Source organism: Sceloporus occidentalis, unplaced genomic scaffold, assembly GCF_023333645.1.
Source record: "Sceloporus occidentalis isolate IW3139 unplaced genomic scaffold, rSceOcc1.0.p SCAF_1, whole genome shotgun sequence".
NCBI lineage: Eukaryota > Metazoa > Chordata > Lepidosauria > Squamata > Phrynosomatidae > Sceloporus > Sceloporus occidentalis.
The window spans coordinates 212,165,178-212,192,009 of NW_028316981.1; the positions used below are offsets into that span (position 1 = coordinate 212,165,178).

General features: G+C 41.9%; 1 protein-coding gene across 1 annotated transcript in view; it reads right to left on the reverse strand.

The window, feature by feature from the left end:
* LOC149323322 (stimulated by retinoic acid gene 6 protein-like) overlaps positions 1–24,702 on the reverse strand; it is a 54,076-nt gene extending 29,374 nt beyond the window's left edge. The window contains exons 1-4 of the mRNA XM_089510946.1: positions 24,642–24,702; positions 7,815–7,896; positions 6,844–6,944; positions 2,180–2,310 (exon numbers count right to left, since the gene is read on the reverse strand). Of these exons, the coding sequence (XP_089367072.1) occupies positions 2,180–2,310; positions 6,844–6,944; positions 7,815–7,896; positions 24,642–24,691 (364 nt within the window). The 5' untranslated portion in view covers positions 24,692–24,702. The remainder of the gene's footprint in view (positions 1–2,179; positions 2,311–6,843; positions 6,945–7,814; positions 7,897–24,641) is intronic.
* Positions 24,703–26,832: the final 2,130 nt, after the last annotated feature.

The following is a 26,832-nucleotide window of genomic DNA, read 5'->3' on the forward strand; positions in this document are numbered from 1 at the left end:
CGAATCCTGGCCTCCAGAATTGTAGTCCAACACTCAAACCACTATGCCACGCTGGCTCTTATATGGGTCCCTACCTCCAAACACTTTTTCATTTTCTCCCCAATCATCTCAGAACTGGGAGACAGAAAGATTTTTTAAAGCAGCATTTAAACATACTGTTTTTTTAAAAAAATAAATGGTCCATTTGCTATTACCATTAATCAGTTTTGTAGGTATTATTATAGAAAGACATAGAATGCAAACTGCTCAAATATATTTGCCTTCTGGAGTGAGATGCACTTTTCCAACTGACTCACCTATCAGCAAAGAGGGAGTTTCCAGCGGGGTAAGAGGGTTGGAGCACAATGGAATCAGGGGTGGGGGGATCACGAGGATTTTTTGTGCATTTATACAGTGAGCCCTAGGTATCTTCAGGGGATCTGTTCTGGATCCCCCTGAAGATGCCAAAAAACACGGGACCTCAAATTCCATTTGTTTGCAATGGCCGTGCGGTCCTGTCAGTGCCAGCACCAGTGCATGCAGGAGCACACACCCATTACAACAGCCAGGGCTTGCCGTCCATGGAGACTCAAATCCGCAAATGATAAGCCTGTGCTTGGCACAGGCATGCTGTATTTATGCTGTATTTATAATTTTTTTATAATTTATATTATTGTTTTATTTTGCAATGTCCTACATTTTTCTTGAATACCCTACATTTTGAGGTGCCTTGCCCTCCATTCTGGTTATGACACCTGGTCACCCTGCTCAAGGTTCCTCTGCCACGCAGCTTTCTCCCGAGAAAGAGCTGGGCAGTGGTGGAGACAGATTATCAATTATTGAAATTAATTAATTATAATTAATATAATTAATGAATGAATTGTTATTATCATTATTTGTAATAATTAATTATAATTATTAATTAAAACTTATCTGTGACTTGAAGAAATTTAGCTGATTTTAATTTTGGTCCTTACCCAAAGCCAAGATGTGCAGGTCTGAACTAGACCAATCTTCCGTTTCCTAACATGGTTTCCCCTCCACCCATGTAGTTAAGCAGAAGTGACTGCACATCAGGCTCACACAGTGCTCCACACTACCATTAGGCTGCCAAAATATATCAATAGTACAAAACAATCTAGTTTGATTTTTGTTGTGTTCCTCCCTTTCAAAACTGGAGTTCTAGATTCAGAAGTAGGTGGTTTGTGGCTTCTCCAAAAAGCACCACAGCACCAGCACGGGAGAATAACTGAGGTTTGCACTGTTTGCTTGTAATGCTGCCCCTACAAGAAGGCTTCAGAGGGGTTGAGCAGACAGACCAGCATAGCATTGACTGACTCCATCCTAATTTGGCCCCAGTACTATCCAGGCCAGTCCCTGGGTCGTCACAGGGATGACTGAGTGTTTACACACCTGTTCCTGTGCTGACTCAGGACCCGCTACCAATGCACACTCCTTACCTTGCCACACAACCCCTGGTACTGTGAACCCCAGTCGCCATTTCTGATGTGGAAACAGGGCATCTAACTGCACCCACATGGCCAGACACCCCATTTCCATGTCAGACATGGTAACTGTGAGTTTCTCAGTATCAGTAACTGTGCAGTAAGGTAAGGAGCATGGGGGGAGGCTTGTAAACTGCAGGGATTTGCTGTAGAGTATCCAGGAAACCCCACAACAAACCAGAAGTCAAATTGACCCAAGATAAAAGGCTGTTTATCCCGGAATTTGGCTAAATCCCCCAGATCCATGTCCAGTCTACCAGAATTTGGCCCAATCCTATCCCCAGAGTTTTAGCTTTCATTGTCTGAACTAGATGACACAAGGCTGGGGGGAACATGGGGCTTTTGGCCAATGCAGACAACCCCAAAGAAACAAAGATGCTCTTGCACTGTCTCATCAGATCATGAAAGAAGGAAGAGTGGTGAGAGAAGACAGGTTTCTCAACCACAGCGAAGTTGCAGGATGGGCATTTGCTGATTATTAGCCATCTTAGAAAATCTGGTTTTGGACTCTGAAACTGCCCCTGAATGAGAACGTGTACTCTTACAAACAGCCTTAGGTATACCAAACAGTTCAGAAGATGGCTTGCAGCATGGCAATGAACTGTGTAGTATAGACCCACCAAAACATCCAAGAAGACAAAGACATGGTTCAGCTCCCCTGCCCTCTGCCCCAAGGGCCAAACTATGTAGTTTACCAATAGCCCAGCGAGGAAGTTCATTTGGGATGTATTCCTTATCAAACAGGAACAACACTTTATTAGCAGTAACTCCAAATGCAAATCCAAGGGACCACCGGTTGCTGTACACGTTGAGAGAATCAAAGGGCCTGTGAAATAACAAAATAATTCTTAGTGACACGATATTGAAACACTACATCAGGATTGGAAATTTGGGGGTCACAAATGTTGTACTGCAACTCTTATCATCCCTGATCACTGCCCATGCTGGCCAGAAAGAATGGAAGGAGGAGTCACAGGAGGTTCAAGTCTACAGGATTCTGAGGGCCAGTGTTCAGGACCTAGGACACTATAGAAAAGCACACAAGTCTCTCCAAAAGGTCACTTGCTTTAAAACAAAAAACAAAACACTTCTGAGTTCTTTTAAAATGGATTTCAAAACAAAGTGTGGGGACATGCTTCATTGTAAAAGAGATTCCTCCCTCCAGAGTGCAATTTTCCTCCTTTTAAATGAGAATGGTTTTTCCCCCCTGGGTAGCTCCTAGAGACATATAGGCTCGTTACAGACGGGCCTGAAAATAAGGACTGGGTCCGTATTAGGGTTAGAAAGAGGCGTCACTTCCTGACGCCCATAACCCTAATACAGACCCAGTCCGTACAAAATGGCGGTGGCTGTTCCACACGGCTGCCGCCATTACGTCACGACTGCGCCGCCTCCAAATGAGGCGGCATGCACGTGACATCTTTGCGCCTCACGAGGGCACCTAGAGCGCCCTTTCCACGGTGCAAGAAGGAGCTCCGAAACGGAGCTCCTTCTGGGGTTTGCGGTGCTGGGCGCAGCCTTTACATGGCTGCGCCCAGCAACGCAGAGGAGAAAGGGACCAAGCGGCTCCTTTCTCCTCCTCCTCACCATCACCGGGTGTCCTTGGGGCTTGAAGCCCCAAGGACACCCCTTTCCAGGCCGCGGGGAAGCGGCCTTTTGCCCCTTCCCAGCGGCCTGCAAAGCAGTGGATCAGGGCCTCGGAGGCTGCTGGTCTGGCAGCTGAGGCCCCAATACAGCGGGGAAAGGGGCGGGTGCAGGCTGCCCCAAACGGGTGGTCTGTAACCCGCCATAATTTCCTTCCCTGATCTAGAGACAATAAGGCCTCTTTCCCTGAATAAGCAAACACTTTTCCCTTATTTTGAGACAACTTAAATAATTTTTCCCTACTAAATGCAGAAGTGTGGACTGTTAGGAAGGGTTCTTTGACGTGCCAAGTTTATTGCATGCAAGCAAAACCCCACAGTATCATTTACATATTGCAGTACATGTTTTCCTGGGATTACAGATTCTGAAGTTGAAACCTATTCAGAGTTTCTTTAACTTGGAAATAAACCAGCATGTTTTTGAGAATATTTTTTTCAAAGAGATAATGCCATTCCAGATCAAGGCCTTGTACTGGGTGGGGAAACTACACTAAGTTGCAGGAACAGGTCAAAAGATGGCAAATTTCTCATTTTTTTCTAAATATAATATACTTGATTTGGGTATGGGGCTGGAAATTTTTGAGCTTCTTCTTACCCTGGGGCTGCCATACTACCTCAGGGGATTGTTTGCTCCACCCTTTCCTTTTTGATCCTTCTATTATTTTATGAACCAGCAGGAAGGGCGTGTCTGAATATTCAATATTTGCACAGGTTTCAGAAAGGTTTACATATTTCTCAAACAATAATAATATAAACAATGTAATACCGCAACTCAAACAATTCTTGCTTAATATGCTGCAGAAACATTCCCAAAATAAAACAGGAGCTCAAATCTTATATAGAGACAAAGTGTTAGGTGAGATAGTTCTCAGGTTTGCAAAACTGAATACACTTGTCTGTCCACATTTGCTGGGGTAACGGCTGAAGGCCCCCGTGAATGTGGAAAAACCACAAATACCAAAAACACTGTTTTTACCTGAGAGAAAGGTAAAAACTCTAGGAATCTTTAGTTCCTCCAGTGCTACTCTGTGGTCAACATCTGCCAGACACTGACAATAGAACTGCGCTGGAGGAGCTACAAGTTTCTAGTGGAGTGTTCTCTCTAAGAATCTCTAGGTATTTCAGTGCAACTTGGTTAAAATTGACCATAGAGTTGCCCTGGAGGACCTAGATATTCCTAGAGAGAACATATTAATAAAATCTGTGAATAATTACATCTGAGAAAGTCAAAGCCACAAATGTGGAGGGATGAGTGTACTTGAAAATTACTTTTTGGACAGAGGGTAACCTTTGGTTTCTGCAACACTGTACTCCAGAAGCTTTAATCTGGACAAAGGCAAGGCTCCTTTTAACTGTTGCTTGTGTACAGGATGCCTCTCTGGGAACCACAGCTTGTTTTTTCCAAACTGTGTTATAAAAAGGACTTCAAAAATTGGGTCAGCAGATGCCATGATGTTCTCCAGTCTATTCCAGTAGACCTTCAGAGACTTTCTTCAAAATGGGATTAAAATGTGAGGCCAGATCTCTGATCAAAACATCTTAACTGAAATGAAAATGGCTTTAAACATTTTTTTCTAGGCAGTGTAAAAATGATTGCAGGAGAGTTTTTGTTTAACTGCTATTATTGTCCCCCATGTTTCGACACGTTTTCACAGATGTTTTCTTTCAGACTGTGCCAAGCTGTCAGCTGCCTTAATCTATGGCAGGCATCATCCAATTGCATTGGCACAGCAAATCTCCATTTGTAGAGGCTCCAAACTGGGAGGCCTTCTGCGTTATATCCTATTCTGCCCTTTGTATTCCCAACCATGTTCTAAATTTCTCAGTGCTGTTTCAGCCCAGTTAGTGCTGAGTCTTGTTCTCAAAACATTATTTGCTGTCCAGACACAGCTGCTCATGTGAACTACAGCATTTCCTTTGATATCCTGACATCTTTGAGAATCCCAGCAAAAATTATTTCAGTATGGGGAATGAACAGTCATGGTAAGATTTAAGAAAGTGAAATCTATCAAACATAATGGTTATAAATCTGTTTATTGTTTCTACATTTACCCATTTTTTAATTCTGAATTTGAACTTCTCGGATAGTCTTCCCCACCCCATTCTCATTGCCTGGAACATCTCTTGTATTTCTTGGAAACCTGTAATGGCCATTAGCCAAAAGCAATAAGAGTTTTCTGCTGACAACAGGCAGCTTGCTCCATGCTATTTGCCCTCTCTCTGAGTCATGGCTTTTCTGAAAAGCAGAATCCAGCATACACCCCACATTATGCTGCCTGCTTCACTCCATCTCTGTAAAAGAAACTCCCTTCTCCTTATCCCTTACATTTACTCTTTTATTTGACCAAGAGACAGGAATCAAATACCCTTTGAACAGGACTATCCTAGAACTTTTTGCTTATTGTAGCATGGAGGACATGGCATTACCGATCCACTTAAGTCAAGATATATAATATCGAAACCTAGCCAAGTTATGTTACATAAGGTAGAAAATCCAAAACCCTCTTGTCATCTCTGGCAGAAGAAATTAAATAAGAAGAAATCAAATAATTAACCCTTTGCTGCCCTTCCATGACACCATGCTACTTAACATGGTTGCTTCCCTCTGCCTAATAGCAGAGCTGGTCCATTCTCTGATAATTCTTTAGATCAATATATGGAAACTCTTTAAGAATTTGGAAAAGCGCTGTTCTTATGCCAGAAATATCTGTTTTACAATAACCAAGAGAAACATGCACACATAGACATTTACACCAAGACAAATGCATATCTACATACATAAAAGGGAGAACCTTTTCTTGTTGTTGTTATTGTGTGCCTTCAAGTAGTTTCCAAGTTATGACAATCCTAAGACGAACCTATCCTGTGGTTTTCTTGCCAAGAGTTGTTCAGAGGAGGTTTACCATTGCCTTCTTTTGAGGCTGAGAGAGTGTGACTTGCCCAAGGTCACCCAGTGGGTTTCATGGCTGAGCAGGGAATCAAACCCTGATCTCCAGAGAAAGAGTCCAACACTCAAGCCATTATGCCACACTGGCTATGTAGAACCTTTTCTCCCTCTCACGTAATATTAGAAACCAAAGTCATCCACTTAAGCTAAACTGAGAGATAAAAGATAAAATAAATATTTCTTCACACAGCACACAAACTGCAGAATTCACTACTAGAAGCCAGCTTGGACAGCTTTAAGCACATCCACACTGGTTCAACTTGCAAAAGTAATGCAAGAGAACAGTGTAATGTAGCAGAACTAAGAGAAGGTAACTCTAATGTCAGCGGTCCAAGGAATCTACTCTGGAGGTAATTCCAGGTTTTAAAAAAGCTATCCAAAGTGCTGAACCTATTTTGTGGACAAGTCTCCAAACCCTGGATAGCTCCATTAAAATCAAGTCTAAAACCAGAGTGGACTCACCATACCAGTGACACATGGGAGCCAGCAATCACCACTTGTTGGGAACTGGCAGATTTAGGGAGATTGAAGGCAAAGGCTGTGGCCAAAGTCAACATAGGCATTTTCTTCCCCTGGAAGAGCATGAAGAGGTTGACCTACTTGGCTGAGAAAGATAGTAACTTAAGTCTTTTCAACTGCAATGGGGGCGAAACCAGACTGTCACTTTAGCTGAACATTGAAACAGATATGGAAAGATAACATAGGGATAATGCCCCCCAGCTAATGGGGCATTTTTCTTTTTCACAGCAAGAGAGATTTTCCAACTTACGTCAAGACACCAATATATCCACTAAGTCCAGGACATTTTTCATCAAAACAACACCTTCTTGCTCTCCTTTCAAGGCAGGTCAGCACTAAGATAATGAAAGCCTGCAAGAACAAAATCACCACAATAATAGTAATTAAATCTTCAGTAAATAGTAGTAAATCTTCAGAAAATATAGCAGAATAACAAGACCCAAGAATGGCCATGGATAATGGGAGTTGTAGCCCAGCACATCTGCAGACTATCAAGGAGGGGAGAACTGCACAAGCCAATAAGCAAAACAGGCCAGAACCCCTCTGGCAGTACACAGCCTTCAAGTCCCCACCATGACAAGCAAAACTCAATATATTTCCATCTTTCACATTGTTTTGGTCCAAAACACACTGCAGAAATAATCCATCTTGAGAGACCAATCCTGGATCCTGGGAATTGTAGTTTATTGTGGCACCAGAGTTCTCTGACAGAAAAGGCTAAATGTCTCACAAATACAGTTCCTGGAATTCCCTAGCAGTGAGCCAGGGCAGTTAAAGTGGTCTCAAACTGGATTATTTTTGCAGTGTGTTTTGGACTGTAGCTACTTTGAGGAATAAGTACAGCTGTCCCCCACCACCCTGATATTGTTGGCAAGATATTCCCCATGTATACCTTGTAGTCCCTCTGCATCCGGGGCAAATATGGCTTGTCCCTCTGGGTGCTGTTGAACTATAATTCCCAACAGATCAAGTCAGCTAAATCAATGGTGAAAATTGCTGGGATTTTCAGTCCAAACCATCTGAAGGGCCACCCTATCCCTGCACTACATGAATCCCAACTCAAGCCTAATTTTTCCCACCACAACTGCATCCTTCAGACAAGCCAAGGAATTTGAGTAATTAGCAAGGGTTGGCTTATCCCAAACAGGATCCTTGAGGAATGCATGGACTGATCTGAGAACATGAGTTCGTCAAGAACTGTCAGATTGTAGGTCCACTTACTGATGGAATAAGTGAATAATACAGAAAAACCTCAGTTTCCAGGAAGTTGTTGCAGGTGTTATTTCGGTCTGTGTCTGTATCCCTGTTAAAAAAAAAATCAGAATGAAGGATAACACATTATTTAAAATATGTATGGTGTTTGAAAAATGCAGATATGGTACAGCAATGGTGACAAGATAAGTAGCCTTACAATTATTCGGTGAACACTTCTTTAGTCAATTAAAAATAAGATGTTGGCACAGATTACAACACTCTCAAAAAAGACCAGAACTACCGCTGCTCATGATGTCTCTGGGAGCAACATTTCTCAAACTAAATGAAGCACAGTCCCCTCCGTCACAATTAAAATCAGAAACACATGCACACTTAAAAATTAAAAAGTTAACTTTTTGAAATAGAGAAGAAGTACAAATTCCCTTTCCATGCATGACTACATGTTCCACCTGATTCAAAGAGGGCAAGCCAAGAGCAGCCATTCAAGGAGAGACATAATGTTCAGCCTCCATCTGAAGGTGCCCAATTCTATCATACTTTTTTATCAGTGAACAAATTGATCCAACTATGTTGAATACAGAAAATGAATGGGGGGGGGGGATTCAATAGAAACTGGTGGGGGGAAAACAAAACCAAAACACAGCAGGCAGGCTCCTTTATATTTATTCATAATGATTTTATATATTTATCTCTTTCGTACCCCTCTTATCTGCTTTTGGTATTCATAATGAAAACGTCTGTGGAGAGCAAGAATGGGCAACTGCAAAACTAGATGTACTTGGATTGCTGTTTCCATCATTCCTAGCTAACATAGCCAACAGTGGGGATTTGAGCAAGGTTGGTGGCTGTCTCTGCCCAGTGCTGCAGCCAAACAGGTCAGCTGGCATAGGGTGGTTTGATATGTGTCCTGGGATCCTGTGTCCCCTTCATTAGGTTTTAAACATCAGACAGGGAGGACAGAAGCAGGAGGAGCCATGCAAAGATAGCAGAAGCATCACCTTGCAAAGAGAGTCACAAACAAACCAATGGGAAGAAGCTGTAGGTAAGTAACTGAGCAACTATTTTGCACAGGGAAAGTGTCTGGTTCAATGCCCAGCATCTCCCAATAGAGCTAAAATTCTGTCTAAAACTCTGGAGATGCCAGAGTTGACAAGACTGGACTAGACAGACCAATAGTATTATTTATTATTTTTTATTTTATGTGACACCTGTCTCCTAACATGGAACCAAGAATACTGACCATATGGCTTTTTAAATTTACATATTAAAAACATAATGACAAAAAAATTTTTTTACAAAACAGTTAAATAAAAGTACTATTAAAACATCAGTAATAATTAAATAATTAAATAATATAGGACAACATTTTCAAATGTAGGGCACATTTTTAAAAAATTGAGGACATGCGAAAAAAATTGATGATTTTTAAAAAATGTTAATATAAATTCATGTTTCTTAGGCATGATCAAAATGGAGGACATTTGGGCATTATTCCTAGACAGATGGCAGAAATGTACTTCCCTTTCTGGCCAACCCCCCCCCTCCCCCCATTCCAAACAGCACATTTGGGCATTGAACATGGCTTTACTTAAGATGGCCTCTTGCATATTTCAGAGGCTTATTGCATAACCAAACTCTGTGATTTTCACATTGAACATGGGTTCACATGGCTATGCATATTGAACATGTCAAGGTGGTTTCACAGTTCTTGCACCAAGTGTACTTCTCAGAAGTGTGTACTTGGTCAAGGGACTTTGGTTTTTCTTCACTGCGCATGAGTTTGTAAAAATCACAGCAATTTACATTGGCCTTGCCTCAGAGGCTTTCTGATATCAATATCACCATTAAAGAACCAAAAACACACAGAAAAGGCACTTTGGAAAGTCACACTCTCTTGGCTTCAGAAACAGTGCGTGCATGCCACTCAAGCTGACTCCTATCATCATCATCATCATCATCATCATCATCACACTATCACTGTCAAAACAAGGGAGACTTGTTAGCATTAAAAGCACCCAAAACACACTTTGGAAGGTGACACTCTCTCGGCTTAAGAAACAGTGCCTGCATGCCTCTCAAGCTGACTCATATCATCATCATCATCATCATCATCATCATCACACTATCATTGTCAAACCAAGGGAGACTTGTTAGCATTAAAAGCACCCAAAACACACTTTGGAAGGTGACACTCTCTCGGCGCAAGAAACAGTGCCTGCATGCCTCTCAAGCTGACTCATATCATCATCATCATCATCATCACACTATCATTGTCAAACCAAGGGAGACTTGTTAGCATTAAAAGCACCCAAAATAAAAATTGAAAAAACCTTGAGGCTTCTGGCCACTCACCACCTCTTCCTTCTTTCTCTTCCTCCTCCTCCTTCTGCTCCCCCCTCCTCCTCTTCCTCCTCCTCCTTCTGCTCCCCTCCTCCTCCTCTTCCTCCTCCTCCTGCTGCTCCTTCTGCTCCCCCCTCCTCTTCCTCCTCTTCTTTCTTCTCCTCCTCCTCCTCCTCTTCCTCCTGCCCCCTCCTCCATGCGCCACGTGGCCTGGGGGCGGGGCGGAAGAGGCAGAGGAGAAGGAGGTGGGCAGCGCGGGCCCACGCAGGGAGGGCGGCGCGGGCCCGCGCAGGGAGGCGGGGAGGGCAGCATGAGGCTTCCCCCTTTGACTCCTCTGCCCCAGACCACGCAGCCCTCCTCTTCCTGCTCCGCACGGGGGGGGCAGCACGGTCAAGCGGCCTAGGAGGAGGAGGAGGTGGAGGTGGAGGCGGCGGCAGGACCAGGCTGGGGCCGGTCCTGCCGCCTCCGCGGGCCGCCTCCGGCCCACGGGCCAGGGGTTGCCGACCCCTGGTGTAGTGGTCTGAGTGTTGACTGTGACTCTGGAGACCAGGGTTAGATTCCCTGCTTGGCCATGAAACCCACTGGGTGGCCTTGAACAAGTCACACCCTTTCAGCTTCAGGGGAAGGCAAAGGCAAACCTCTCTGAACAAATCTTGCCAAGAAAAGCCCAAGATAGGTTCACCTTAGGGTTGCTATAAGTCGGAAATGACCTGAAGGCACACAATAATAACAACAACAACATTATTTCACATAATTCAAAATGTGGTCATCCAGCCCTATCGATTTAGGGTTCTCCTGCTCACTCAGCTGAATGGACACCTGAACATGATCCTCAGGATCTTCCTTTGATGGCTCCTCAGCTCATCCTTCATTCATGTGCAGTTCAACATGTGCATAGATTTGCCCATTACAGAATTATAATTTTTGATTTTATATAGTGTGCATGCTGCTCCTTGATATCAGCCCTGGATGGGCGGAATGCAGATGCTTAAGAATTTATGGGATATTCCAAACAAAATACAAAGAGACATAATGTTTCTGTGTTGCCTTTCTCTCTCCACTTTTAAAAATAAATACACTCCTTGTTGGTAGTAAAGAAATGAAACTGTAGGGCAGGTTTTCTTTTTAAATGCCTTGATTATGGTCCATATAGCTTTGGGTTCTATTTCCAATAACCAGTAAATATTTGAGTACATCCGTGATGGTTTCTGTAGAGACAGGTCAGTAAAACTGAAAAACATATAGTTTGTTTTGAACTAATTTGCAATGTAACCACAGTCCAGTGTTTCAAGAGCTCATGTTCGGTTCCAGGTTGGGACCAACAAATAGCTGTTGTTTTTGCAGTTTGTTTGTAGATACTGACTGAGGCACTAAGATCTAGACAATGCTGATCTGAACATAAAGAAAGCCACACCAGCAGGAAGATAGTAAATGGATATAGGGTGCTATGGGAGCAACCTTATCCTCTCAGGTGTGTCTTTGTATCCAATGCACAATTAGTCATCATGCAGAATTACCAAACGGTGTTTAAGGGCTGAGATGAGGGCTGGGAGTCCCAGCTCTAAGGATTTCTTCAGGTGCTGGAGCCAGAAGAAAGTATGAGTTATGTAAGATTCTGCTGGCTCACACATTACGGTATGTTTAGACAACTTTTGGGACTCACCAGATCCAAGGGAGAGTTTTTGGCATTTATAAGGAATGTACAGCCATTGGAATTTCAGTAGTTGTGGGTTTTGGCCCTTAGGCACAACAAGCTGCACCTTCAAGTGTCCTTTTCTACACATTTGCAAAAAATACAAATTCATCAGACCCCTTTGGATACCACCACCCTGTACATTTTGTACCTGAAGTTGAGCGGTCAGTACCCACCATAGCAAAGAAGACATCAAGGCTGAGTATCTTCCATACCATATCTGCAGTGGTGTCACTAGGTTTGACATCACCTGGTGCAGTAACATATGGTGTCACTCCCCTCATTGACTTCCCCCCCATAGCACACCATGCAGAATCCTTAGTAATGTTTTTGTGTATTAATTCTACCCATTCATCATAATTCCTGCATATTACTGAATGTTATGGTAATAGTTGTGACATTAAAAAACCTGTTGGTTTGTTGTTGTGTGCCTTCAAGTCATTTCAAACTTATGGCAACTGTAAGGGTTTGTTTGTTTGTTTGTTTGTTTGTTTGTTGATAAGATTTGTTCAGAGGAGGTTTGCTATTGTTTTCCCTTGAGGCTGAGAGAATGTGACTTCCCCAAGGTCACCTGGGGGTTTCATGACCAAGCTAGGAATTGAACCCAGATTTCCAGGGTTGCAGTCCAGCACTCAGAATACAGTGGTCCCCCGGGTTACGAAATTAATTCGTTCCGCTGCCCTTTTCGTAACCCGGAAACTTTCGCTAGCCGAAATGCCCATAGGCGCTAATAGCGAAAGCCGCTTTTTGGTGCGAAATCGCGCCGAAAAGCACCAAAAGTTTTTTCGTAACCCGAAAAAACTTTCGTAACGCGGAACAGTTTTTTAAAATAAATTTATTTCGTAACCCGGAAATTTCGTATCCTGGCGCATTCGTATCCCGGGGTACCACTGTATGTCATGGATCCAGTGGTCTCTGGTGTGACAAGAGAGGACAGCAGACCAAATTTGCAGGATGAAGGTTAATCACTGAACCTCAAACCCCCAGGGGCCATTGAAAGTAAAATATGTCATGGATCCAGTGGTCTCTGGTATGACAAGACTTTCCCATTGAAGACTTCCTAACTCCCATCTCAAGCAGCATTGTTAAAGATAAAATTAGGCACAAAATAGACACAATGGCAACACAGGTGGTATTGGGAAGGAGTCAACTGAATGAACTAAAGGCACCAGATTATGTCTGATCTTGGAAGCTAAGCAGGATTTAGAGTTTAAGAAAGCAGATTTCAGTAAATTTAGGGAATAACTGTGAGGAATCTCATGGTCTAAGATATATAGATGACACCATACTATTAGAAGAAAACATTGCAGACCTAGAGCAGGTGCTGAGGAAGATCAAGGAAGAAAGTGCAAAGGCAGGCTTACTGTTGAACATAAAGAAAGTAAAAATGATGACCATGGAGGATCTTAACAAGCACAATCTAGACAAAGAAATAGTAAAAGAGTTCCTATACCTTGGATTAAATATAGATGGGAATGGGGACTGCAGTCAAGAAATCAGAAGAAGACTAAGAATGGGGAAAGCAGCTATGAAAGAACAGAAAAGATCCTAAAGAGCAAAGATATACTAAACAAAGGGCCAAAACAGACAGCGCAAATGCGTCATGCTGGCGCTGATTTTAGGGCTAGGGACTGTGCGGCAACTGCATGGTCCCGAACCCTAGCACGGTGCAGTGGTGCTATAATGGTGGTGTCCCATCCATACGGGCGCCGCCGTTGTGACATAAGTGATGGCAGCATCTGCATGTCACTGCGCATTGTTTACATCATGAGTGTGCCAATGGTGCACTCATGACATCCCTCCAGCGCCCGAAAAAGAACCTGGAAACATCAAGGAATCAGTTACTCCAGTGATAGCATGTGGTTTGGGGGCTGCACCGTTCATCTGGAGTGAAAACAGGTGCCTGCAGACCGTCGTTTCACGGCAGTTTGTACTAGGCTAAAGATAAACTAAACATAAAAGTTAGAATCATACAAGCAATTGTATTCCCCATCACTATGTATGGCTGCAAGAACTGGACAGTTAAGAAAATGGATAAAAAGGGAATAAATTCATTTGAGATGTGGTCCTGGAGAAGAGTGCTGAGGATACTGTGGACAGCCAAAAGAACAAATAGATGTGTCCAAGAACAGATCAAGCCTGAAATTTCCCTGGAGGCAAAGATGACTAAACTGAGGCTATCATACTTTGGTCACATCATGAGAAGACATGACTCACCAGGAAAGACAATAATGCTAGGAAAAGTGGAAGGAATTAGAAAGAGAGGAAGACCACATGCTAGATAGATGGACTCAATTAAGGAGGTCATGGGTATGAACCTGTAGATACTGGGAAGAACAGTGGAAGATAGGGAGTTTTGGAGATGTCTCATCCACAGGGTCGCCATGAGTCAAAACTGAGTAGAGGGTGGTTAACAACAACAAATCTCATGGTTAGGAATATTAATAGAGAAGGGGGTTCACAGGGGATGGCAGTTTCTTAAAAGTCAGTTATTGAAGGCACCATTTCAAACAGTTCCAATGAGGAGGAAAAATGGGAAGTGTCTAAAGAAATTAGAGTGAATGGAGTTTATCAGACAAGGGGAATTGGAAGTATAATCCGATGGCAATCTGAATGCAATCATTGGGTTTAATGTTATTGCATAACCCATTACACACAAATTCAGGTAATGGGAAGTCAGTCCGAACGCAATCATGTGGTTTCACGTTATTGCGTGATAGACTGTCACACGCAAATTCAGGCAATGGCATGCTATTTTCGGGCACTGGGGAGCCAGTTTGAATGCAATGCGTATTCACGTAATTGCGTGACACTAGCGATTTTAAGTGAATGCGTTTTGGCCCCACTTTCTTTTCATTCGAATTTAAGAGAAATTGCTCCTGTTTGATAAACTCCAATGTCTAAAGAACTTTCAGCTGAACTAAGACTCAAAAGTGACATGAACAAGCAATGGAAAAGGGGGGCAATCACCAAATAAGAATTCAAACAAATAGCCAGCTCATGTAGGGAGAAAAGCTAAAGCACAGAACGAACGCACACTCGCTAGAATGGATGTTGACTAGATAGGTGTTCTCTGATGCCTTCAGCTCATTCAATTAACTCCTTAGTGGTTTTTGTGAGTTTTCCACTTTCGAGGGGGTCCTGAGGCCCAAACCACAGCAAATGTGGAGGGCCCACTGTATTGTATTTCTTTTCTGTCCAACAGATGGAATGAAATACTTGGCTCCAGAAATTTCTGCAGTTAGATTTCATATTCATAGGAATAGGCTTTAAGCAGTATACAAAGATTAGAAGGCTATATTATTATGTGTTCTATAATTGTGTGTTTTCCTTTTAATTTTAAGTTGATATTTATAATGTTTTTATGATTTTTGGTACCCCCTGAAGAAGGCCACTGAAATATATATAGGTCAAAAAGCACTAGGCTTTTTCCAAAATAAAAACAAACATCCACGGAGCACGTCTGGCCCCATGTTAAGTGCTTAAATCAAGTGCTCATCTATTACATGTTGTATTAAAGACCAACATCTACCCCAGCAGAAGGTCCAAATTAGCAGAAACAATGGGAGCAAGGTGTAGGGAAAAGGCAAGGTTTATTTCTGCAACAGAAGCAGGTGCGTATTCCAGATGTCCAAAGTGAGACAACGGAATCTTTTTCCGGGCCGGGCTTATATACACTTTTACAGCTTGTAAACAAATAGATGAACATTAACATGTTAGATCAAAGCATATCCTCTCTGTCTACCATTCATCAACACCTTTGAGCTATCCCGGAGATGGCTGTTTGTTCTAATTTGTTTATCAAAGCAAATAGTATATGAAATCCAATCAACGGGAATTCTGGGTGTTTACAACAAAGAGTCTGTCACTTAAGCTAGGAAATGTGATGAGCACTTGTAAATTGAGGAGGAAGTTCCTCTTCCATCTGTATGTTAAACCAAAAGACAAAGAGAAGGGTGCGTGTGATGTCCTGCCAGGGCTATTTGAACCTCCCCCTGCATTTTCTTTCGTGTTGATTCAGGCCATAGAATATTTTAGCGTAGGAAAGTTCATTGTATTAGTTTGGGAGGAGCTGTAGGATCCCCTGCATTTTTCCAGGTTTGGTTTGCCCTTTCCCAGTATGCTCTGTTTTTTGCTAGAGGCTTTTAGTTTGGAGCAGTCTTTGCTGTGAGCTGGCAGAGAGCTGTCTTTTGGTGGCAAACAGGCCCAGGCAGCCGGAAAGGGCATTTCTTACACTTTAGCCATTTCAGTTACCAACAGCAAGTGAGTAAAGGAATTCAGGAGCTGAAAGACCCTGCACCAGCTCCACTGAGAGAGGAGATCAAGCCAAGATCAGACCCAGAAAGATGACACCCTGAAGATTACAAAAGGCAAAATTGTAAAGTATCTTTGATCTAGAGCTGGGGAGGAGAAAACTTTTTATTTTTGTTCTTTAAATTAAACTTCCCCCTTTTTGAACTTTACATTCAGCATAAGAGCCTTTTTGGGTAGAAGAGTTTGATCTCACCAGGGTACCGGCGTTGCACACCCAAATCTGCCACCACCTTTAGTTGGGTGTGTCTTCACAGTGTGAGAGACAAAAGGTCATCTGCGTGACCCTCTCACTTTGCACTCATGGATACATCTGGGGTATGAGTACAAAGGAGTTGCAAATTTCTAACTAAGAGTGAGAACTTCAATTTTATTATTTTTCCACATTTGTACACTGCTTAGTTATATTTTCTTATATACACAATAAACACAGTGTGCTGCCACACCTGGAACACAGTCTTCTTCTCAGCTTCTCATGATGAGAAGCTGGAGGGTATTTCCAGTCTCCCCAGTGTTGTGTCATAGACAGATAGGTTTATTAGTATCAGTAGGCTGGTAGTTCCCAACCTTGGGTCTTTAGTTCTATTATAATTCTCATCATACCATTCACCATACCATTCATCCAGGCAAGGATGATGGGAGTTATACTTGAACGATATCTGGGAACCAGGTGTTGTAAATGCTGTAGATGGCATGGATGATCCTGACTTTGGTATTCAGTTATATGCCTTTACATTTCTGTCTTCCCAGTATTGATAATTCATTAATATTCTCCTTTCCAACTATTTTTGATCACAAATAAATTTTAAAGTCTGATGCTCCAGGTCCTGAAAACTGAACTGGATTGAGGTCTGAAACACAATGCAAAAATGATCCCCATTGAGACTGCTTTAACTGCTCTGGCTCAGTGCTAGGGAATCCTGGGAATTGTAGTTTACTGTGGCACCAAAGCTCTCTGATAGAGAAGGCCAAATGTCTCACAAAACTACAATTCAGAATTCCCCAGCATTGTGCCAAGTGGTCTCAGACTGGATTATATCTGCAGTGTGTTTTGGACTTCAGTTCTTATTTAAGTAGCTGGAAATGTGGTGTTGGGTTTTATTATTATTATTATTATTATTTGATTGGTTTTGATTAATTCAGCAAACATGAATAAGAAGCAATAGAACCATACAATTAATGCCATAGTACCAATATATCTTATTATGAATAATGACTGATCACAAGTATTCACATCTCCAGCTTTTATCATCAATTTCAACTATAACTAAGGAAATTTCACTCAAAAGTATACAAAGGTAACAGTTTACATCAGCAAAAGTTAATAAAATAAACAGTGCTCTCTGTACAATGCACCGGAGGGCATTTGGAGAAAGGTTTTTTATTTTATAGTTTTATAGTTTATTTTAAAACTATAAAATTAAACATATTTAAATCCAAGCCTTAAATATAAGGTTTATACCTATCATTTAAATGTACCAGAGTATGTGATTATTGCCTACAAATTGCAGCTTTTATAACAAAAATAATCAACCAAATGACCATATCATGCGGCAAATTATTTTTACTTTCTATCTTTGCTCAAGTAAAAATTTGAAACATCAAAATTTAATTTCTAAATTATGAATAACAGCTCATTCTGATACTGCAAAAACTGGGAAGATTTAAGATTAACTATGAGGAGCTGATGGTCTGAAGTGTGGTAGATTGTGCTAACAGAAAGACTAATTGATACTGTACCTTCAAGAAATCAGAAAAACAAAGAAACAAAGAAAACTACTTCAACAATTGGTTTGCATTCAGTACAGCAAGGAACACAGAGAAGTAAACACATCAATAGAAGAAGCACAACTGCATTTCTGGACTTCATTTGTTTAGTATGGCCAGCCATTCAACAAGGCAAACCTACTGTGAAAAAGATGGAGTACTAGACTAGTTTTCTTCACTCATTTTCTTAATGGGATAAATCAGTGGGTTATACCACTTACCCTGCTCCCAGTGTTTGGGAGTCAAAAGAGTGTATTTTTTAGCTCAGAAAAACTGGTTGGCTAATTACAGAGGACCCTCCACATTTGCTGGGGTTAGGAGTGAAGAACCCCCATGAATGTGGAAAAACCACAGATAAGAAAATGCTATTCTTTTTACGTAAGAGAACCTCTCTCGAGGAATCTCCAGGTCCTCCAGTGCAACTCAATGGTCAACATCTGCCAGAGGTTGATCATAGAATCATGCCGCAGGACCTACAAATGCCAAAAGAAGTCCTTTCTCTAGGAACTTGTAGGTCCTCCAGCACAACTTTATGGTCAACTTCTGGCAGAAGTTGTGTTGGAGGACTTCTTGAGATTCCTCGAGAGAACATATTAATCAAACCCACAAATACTCAAATCTGAAAAAGTCAAAGCCGTAAATGTGGAGGGCCAACTGTTGGAGTTTATCACACTGGGGCTGATTTTGACATTAAAGAGAGATTAAAGCGCATTTAAGCATCCTGCAAATGAAGTGGACATGGCAAGTAATTGCACGGATGATTATCACATGCAATTGTGCAAATAAAGTGATATCGGAAATGCATTGTCACTGAAATCCCAAAAGTAAAAAGATGGGCACTTTAAAGACAGGTTTTGTGGGACGTTGTGTGAAATCATTTTGCGTAATTACACGATTTGTCCAGGATATTCACGAGATAAACTCCCGATCTCCTTCATGTGACAAACTCCGTAGTCTCTTTTGAAAACAACTACTGAACTATAGCTTTATGCAAATCTCTCTCTTAAAAAGTTATGCTAAGCACCAAATGGAGGGGAATAAAACACAGAAGTGTAAACCACAACTCTAGAGAGACAAATGAACAGGTAGGGATGAATCTTGAAAACCACCAGAGGTGTTTTGACATTCATTTATTTTTCTACCACCAACAACTGCCTGTCTGAACAGAAAAGTAGCTGTATATTTCAATGTCTGGGTGCAACAAAAACATTCAGGGTCACTTTTCCCCATTCCATGCATCCAACTTCCCATTGTTTTTAGAACTTCGGATCAGCCATGCCTTCCTTATCTCTGAATCATAGGAGTAATCTGATTCCTGCTGCTTCCAGCACTAACCAATTCAATCAGTCAACAATATCCATTTTAAGACAGACCCTAAATGGAATGGTAGGCAGCACAGCCACTACATCCAGTCTAATATTAGATACCCCCTTACTTTTCTAACTCCCTTCTTTTACATCTCCCAACCTGATGGCAAAAACTGGAGATATTAAAATTTGCACACTTATGTTGTGACCTTTACACTGGTCCTAAGAATGGCATTGCCCTATTATAGCAATAACTGCCATCAACCACCATCAACCAACACGGGTCTCTTTGTTTTTTTAAGTGCAATAAATGACATACATAAAAGGACTGAACCATTCTCAAAACAAAATGAGATAGCCTAAAATCACAGTATGGTAGGCTAGTGAATGTTTTTATAGGTGACCTCTTGAAAGGGAAAACAAAACATGCTTTTTCCTTTGGGGGGGGGGCTTTATTGTGTATTAGCTGCATAAAAATAAATGCTCCTTATCTAAATAGCTACAAAGACCTAATGGAAGACACTTGGGATTAAGCTATTTAAAAATATTTCAGTTTCCTTGTGATCTACTGTGGTGAGACAATAATGAAATTGTTAAATTACATGTATAATTAGATGAGGAATTATTCCACCTCAATTGACTTAAAAATGTTTGTCTTAATGTTTGTCTTCACATCTCTCAGAAGGGCTGAAGAAAACATCAACCTCTCCAGGGAGGAAGTCAAGTTGATCTGTTCCTGCAAAAATAACAGAGCCTTGAGCTCCTTAAAGACCAACAGGCTTATTATGGCACAAGGTTTCATGGAGCAAACTCCACTTCATCAGAAACTAACCTGTTTCTTTGCAGAAAACTTAACAGAGCATCAACATTTGAAACCAACACTATGCTAACTATTTAGCATGAACGTTAAGATTTAAAAAATGCACATCCTCTGTCTAAAGTCAGAGTGCCGTGCATGGAAAAGAGGACATTTTAATCTTTCCTCCAGATGTTTTTGATTTCTAAATCCCACCCCCAGCTCATTTGCACAAAGGCTAAAAAAGGAGAAAGATATTTGGTGGCAATAAAAGTTTATTTTTGATTTTTTAGGCCCCCAAATCAGAGAAGATACGGGGGCGAGGGTTTCAGCTGGTGGAAAGTTTCTTTTCTTCTCATTATAATGGCTTGGGATACAGCCACACACAAATACTTGAACAAAAGAAAGAAGGTGACCCTAACTTCCATGCAGTTTATTAAACATTCCATTGAGTTCAGCACTGAACAGGATTTTGCTTTAGGACTGACGAATATATATCAGGTTACTGTAAAGAATTTCTGGATGGAATTCTCCCTGTTTAACAGAACTATCATGTGAATTACCACAAAACCAAATATTTTGCATTTTTATTCTTATCATAGATACTACTTTAATTAAGGAGTCTCCCTTATCCAGAATTCCAAAATACGCCCAAATCCAAAATTATCCACATGGGTGACTGAGATAGTGACACCTTTTGCTTTCTGGTGTTTTAGGGCCTGAACAGACAGGCCAAAATAAAGCTGCTTCGGGTCACTTTGGAGGTATCCTGTTTAAATGAGGCACTCCTCATCTTAAAAGGCCAGAAGCGGCGCTAAAGCTGTACTCCAGTCCAGAGTGGCTTTGGCATGGCTTCTGACCTCTTAGGATATATGCATCATTTAAACAGCATACCTCCAAAGTGACCCAAAGCAGCTTTATTTTGGCCTGTCTGTTTGGGCCCATAATGTACATTTGTTTCATGCACAAAAAAATTACCTTCAGGTTATGTGTATAAGATGCATCCAGAACATAAATGAATGACATGTTTAGACTTGGGTCCCATCTCCAAGATATTTCATTATGTATATGCAAATATTCCAAAACCAAAATAGTAATAATAAGAATAGTAAGAATAATCTGAAATCCCAAACACTTCTGGTCCCAAGCATTTTGGATAGGGGAGACTCAACCTGTATCACCATCAACTTAATTGATGTTTTTTCTCAAAGCAGCTTATAAACTATATCAAATACAATATAGTTGAAATATCTGAGGGTAATATAGTGGCTTAAGAACATGTGTTTGTACCATTCTCTGCTCATTCAGCCATTTGGAATGAGATATTCATTAATGAACTTGATTTCATTACTATGCAATTAATGTTTTCTGCTTGAACATCAGTAAATCGCATTTTGTCTGGACTTTGGCTGCAGCAATCAAAATTAAAGTTAATTTAATCGTTAGAATAATGAAATGGAAGGATATAAAACCTTTATGTCAACAAATGGTACCGTCATTTCTTTTTATTTCTTTTTCATCCTTTGATTCTGTAAGAAACCACTGGCTATTGTATATTAACCATATGAACAAATTGAACAATACTGTATAATATATGAACAAATTAATTTAAATTCTAAATCTTCAAGCTGGATGTTGGTAGCAATTTTTTAAAAATCGATATTATGATAAATTATTGTTTTTATAATTGATATCCTGCCTTTCTGTACAGAATTATGTAGAATATAAGCAAAAAGAATTATTTACAAAAATATAGGTTGAGTAACCAATATCCAAAATGTCATGATCCAAAACTGTCCACATAGTGGCTCAAATGCTTTCTGAAGGTTCAGTGTGTACAAACTGTGTTTCATGCACAAATTTATTTTAAAATATTGTGTATCAAATTGACTTCAGGCTATGTATGCATTGTATCTCAAAATAATTGAATTTCATGTGTACACTTGAGCCCTATTTTCAAGATATTTCATTATGGTTATGCAAAAATGCCAAAATCCAAAAAAATAAAATAATTGAAAATTCAAAACACTTCTGGTCCCAAGCATTTCAATCTATGCAAAGAATTCCTAAATATAATTACAAAATAAATAATAACCCAACTGCAAAATGAACAAAAGGCAACTATTGTATATACCATAATATAATGTAATACAATATTGCCGCTAAGTAAAGATCAGCTGCTAATGAATATGATACTTTCAAACATTAATTATATCCTGGTGGTCTGAAAAACAGCATCAATACTAAGTCCTTGCTTAGCACAATCCAGTTTTTAAGATATAACCATAAACCCTAGCTTTCCTAGAAAACAACCTTTTCCTATGGCTGCATCCACACTGCAGAAATAATACAGTTTGACTCCGCTTTTAACTGCCATGGCTCCATGCTATGAAATTCTGGGAACTGTAGTTTGTTGTGACACCAGAGCTCTCAGAGAATGCTAAATGTCTCACAAAACTACAGTTCCCAGAATTCCATAGCCTCGAGCCATGGCAGTTAAAGTGTGTGTCAAACTGGATTATTTCTGCAGTGTGGATGCAACCAATGTTTCCTGATACAGATATCCCAAACAAGCTCTAATAAGCTGTCCTAACAACTCCATTCCGTCTTCTCATTTTCCTAGGGAAATCATGGTTTGCCATCAAATTGGTCCTGAAAATTAATTTGAGTATGGAAGCAAACGGCCTTCTGAAAGGCTCCAAGACCTGATTGATTCAGGAGTTAGATTTGGAAAGATAAAACAAGTTTCCTTGAATTCAGTTTAATTTCATTCTGTCTGGAACAATAGAGTTTGTTACATGCTCTGAACCATCAAGATAGCACACACTAACATGTGTAGCTCAACTTTTGCAAATGGCACATTTTGCAAATGCAAAAATTTTTCATAGGCTTTAGCACTGGTTTGACATAGGGACATCATGAGCAACATGTGTAAAAGCAATAACCTGGCCTGAATATGATGCTAGAAGATCTCTCAGTGCAGTGGCCCTCTAGATGTTTTACACTTTACTTCTCAGAAGCCACAGCCAACATAGTCAATGGTCGGGATTCTGGGAACTGAATTACAAAACTTCTAGAAGTTGAGAACTGTTGCCCTCAAGAACAGCCTCATGCTGTCTCATGCTCAAGTTTATTTAGGGGCTTGTTGTTGTTGTGTGCCTTCAAGTCGTTTCTGCCTTATGGCGACCCTAAGGTGAACCTATCATGGGGTTTTCTTTGCAGCTTTCTTCAGAGGGTGGTTGCCATTGCCATCCTCTGAGACTGAAAATGTCTGACTTGCCCAAGGTCACACAGTGGGTTTCTATGGCCAAACTGGGGTTCGAATCCTGGTCTCCAGAGTCCTATGCTCCGTCACATAACAGTTCCTTGCTCCTCTTCCTCCTTGCCACCAGGAGTTGCCTCCTACAACTCTACTACTCAGTGTTGGTCCATGGTCTGGTCCCATTCCCTGAAGAAGTGGTTGCTGGTCCTTTAGGAGTTTCCAGGAAAGAAAGAGGACACTGTACTCAGTGGACACCAACATGGCATGGGTACAGCATGGCTTGAGTGTTGACCCTGGAGACCTGGGTTTGATTCCCAGCTCGGACATGAAAGCCACTGGGTGACCTTGGGCAAGTCACACACTCTCAGCCCCAGGGGGAGGCAAAGGCAAACTCCCTCTGAACAAAACTTGCCAAGAAAACCCCAGGATAGCTTGCCATAGGAAGCGTCTTGAAGACACATGTGGGGTTTGAGAACAATTGCCAGTTCCCCATGTCAGGCAGCTTGGGAATCCCAGTCCTGCAAGACAACCCCCGATTTGAATTTCATACAAGGGGCTTTCACATATCTTTTCCCCAAACACACAATCCTGAAAGTCTGGTTGGCCGCCTGTTCTGCCTTTCCTGCCCCATGCCTGGTCCAAATCCTTCGACACAGGGCCATCCAAAAAAGGGTGGCACTGTCCTCTTGCCTTGCCAATGTAGCACAGTAAGTGGACTTCTCTGGCTTGAAATACACTTTGGGCTAGCCACCAATCTGGAGGCCAGTGTGGCGCAGTGGTTTGAGCACTGGTCTAGGATGCTGGAAGACCAGGGTTCGAATCCCTGTTTGGCCATGGAAACCTACTGAGTGACCTTGGGTGAGTCACACTCTCTCAGCCTCAGAGGATGGCTATGGCAAAAAAAAAACAACCCCGAAAACCCCTCTGGACAACAACAAGAAGAAGTTCCTTAACCCAAACTGCTGCTCCATCTCTGCAGGCAAAGAAAAGGAACCAACAGAAGAAGCCTTGTGAATTCCCTCCCATGGAGCCCTGGCAGTTAAAGCGGGGGTCAAACCGGGTTATTTCTGCAGTGAGGATGCAGCCTAAAGCTAGATCTACCCCTCGCTGCCAAGGTAGCACAAAATGGAGGACTTTTAAAGAGAGGAAAAACAAAATCATGGGAGGACATGAAGACATTCAAGCTCCAAAACAGAGATGAAAAGGCATGCATGCAAGTGGAGGACTTTTTGCAATGCCTCCTGGAGCAGAAGGCTGGAGTGGAGGACAGGTCCTGGAAAAGGAGGATGTCTGCTCCCCCTGGTACTACTAGATCTCTTTGTCTAGGGATGTCCCCTTGCTTTCTTCTCTGACTTACCCATTGTAGTTATAGTCCTCCTCGATGCCCTTGGCTGTCTCGTTGCCCATCCTTTGCAAGCCAGGGCTTCTGCCCAAGACTGGCAGCCAGCAAAACAAGGCAGAAACACACTGCCTGCTCCGCCCAGAGGGGCTCACTTTCTGCCTCCCTCCTTCCCTCCCTTGAAGGGTGTTTCCCCGACAGCTGAGGCTTCAGAGAGGAGAGAGGTGCCAAGAGGGCGGGCGTTGGCATCTTTGGGCATGGCCAGCTCCCTCTCCAGTCCACGCCCCTCAGGGCTTTAGACAGCTGACCTGGATTGCCCCCCAACCAAAAGAGGTCCTGAAGCCAGAAAGGATCTACAAAAAGTACAAGGAGAATACAGGAATTAAAGCCATTCAAATGCCAAGAGAAATGCCAGGGCAACAAAAGGGCTGCAACACGTGGTCCCCTTTCCAGGCCACTGCTGATGCTTTGAGACACTTGCTGCTCCTGCCAAGTGTACTAGATCTGGAGGGATCCCAAATAATGCCAGGCCCAGGCCAACCTGCCCTCACTTTCAAAAAGTCTCCCAGGAGATGGTTCCTAGGGAGCTCCGAAGCCACTCTTCCCATGACATCCACACTTGCAGCTATGGCCTGTTACAGACTGCCAAAATCAAGCTGCTTCGGGTCTCTTTGGAGGTATGCTGTTTAAATGATGCATGCATCCTAAGAATCTGGAAGCTGCACCAAAGCTGCCCTCCAGTGCTTAGGAATGGAGTGTGGCTTTGGCGCAACCTCCGGACTCTTAGGACCCAGGCATCATTTAAATAGCATACCTCCAAAGAGACCTGAAGCAGCTTTATTTTGGCAGTCTGTAACAGGCCTATAATCCATTTTGAGAACACTTTGGCTGCCATGGCTCCATGCTATGGAGTTCTGGGCATGGGGGGTTTGTGGTGGCACCAGAGCTCCAAGCTTCTTGGCAGTAAGAGCTGTTCAACAGTGGAAGACACTTCCTTGGAGGGTGGTGGAGTCTCCTTCTTTGGAAGTGTTTTCATAGAATCCTAGAGTTGGAAGAGACCCTAAGGGCCATCCAGTTCAAACCTTGCACAAATCACATGCTCTCAGCCTCAGGGAAAGGCAATGACAAACTTATTCTGAACAAACCTTACCAAGAAAACCCCATTATATAGTCGCCATTAAGTCAGAAACGACTTGAAGGTACAAACAACAAAATCATCTGGAGTGCTATGCTTTCCCCACCCCTGATGTAGGTTGTTCACACCTGTATGTAGCTACTTTGGCATTACAAGATAGAAAGGAATCACTGAGAAAGAAAAAGACATTTCTAGCATGAGCTTTCACGGGATCTAGTCAATTTCTTCAGATGTCTGTGACTGAAGACAAGTGTGAGAAATCATGTTTCTCATGCTGTCGGACAGGAATTCCCAGCATTCCTACATCAGCTAGGGCTGCTGGGAATTGCAGTCTAATTCTAACCTCAGTCTATATGTTATGGTTGCTGTGATAAACATAAGGGTAACACCAATGCTTCCTGCAGCAACTGAAACATGTAACACAGCTGTTAAGAGTTAAGATTATCCAACCATTACCTCATCCTACAGGAGCCAGCATGGTGTAGTGGTTTGAGCATTGGACTATGACTCTGGAGACCAGGACTGGAATCCTGGCTCAGCCATGTAAACCTATTGGGTAACCTTAGGTAAGCCACACTCTCTCAGCCTCAGAGGAAGGCACGGGCAAGCCCCCTCGGACCAAATCTTGCCATGATAGGTTTGCCTTACTGTTGCCATAGACTGGAAATGATTTGAAGGCACACAACAACAGCAACAACTCTCACCTCGCATTTCTCCAGAATTAATGGAGAAATTTAAGACAGCAATTTAGCAGCCTTTGCTAGCTAAGGGTGGGGCTAGTCATTCTTTTTGCATTGATTCTTGGACATAGGCCAGATCTCTGTGGCAATTAAATCCATTCCAATCAAAGGAGTATCTTCTGTTATCTAAAAATCAATAAAAGGGCAGAAAAACAGTAAACACCAGGATGCATGTCCAAAATGTGTTTTTTTTTAAAATCCTCTAATAGGGAAAATGCTGAAAATCGTTGCATTGCAAATTCTACATGCCATACAGTAAAGAACACCAGATTATCCCAGTGCACATTTACTCATGTGACCGATATATACCTTGCTACTTGCATCCTGAATTTGT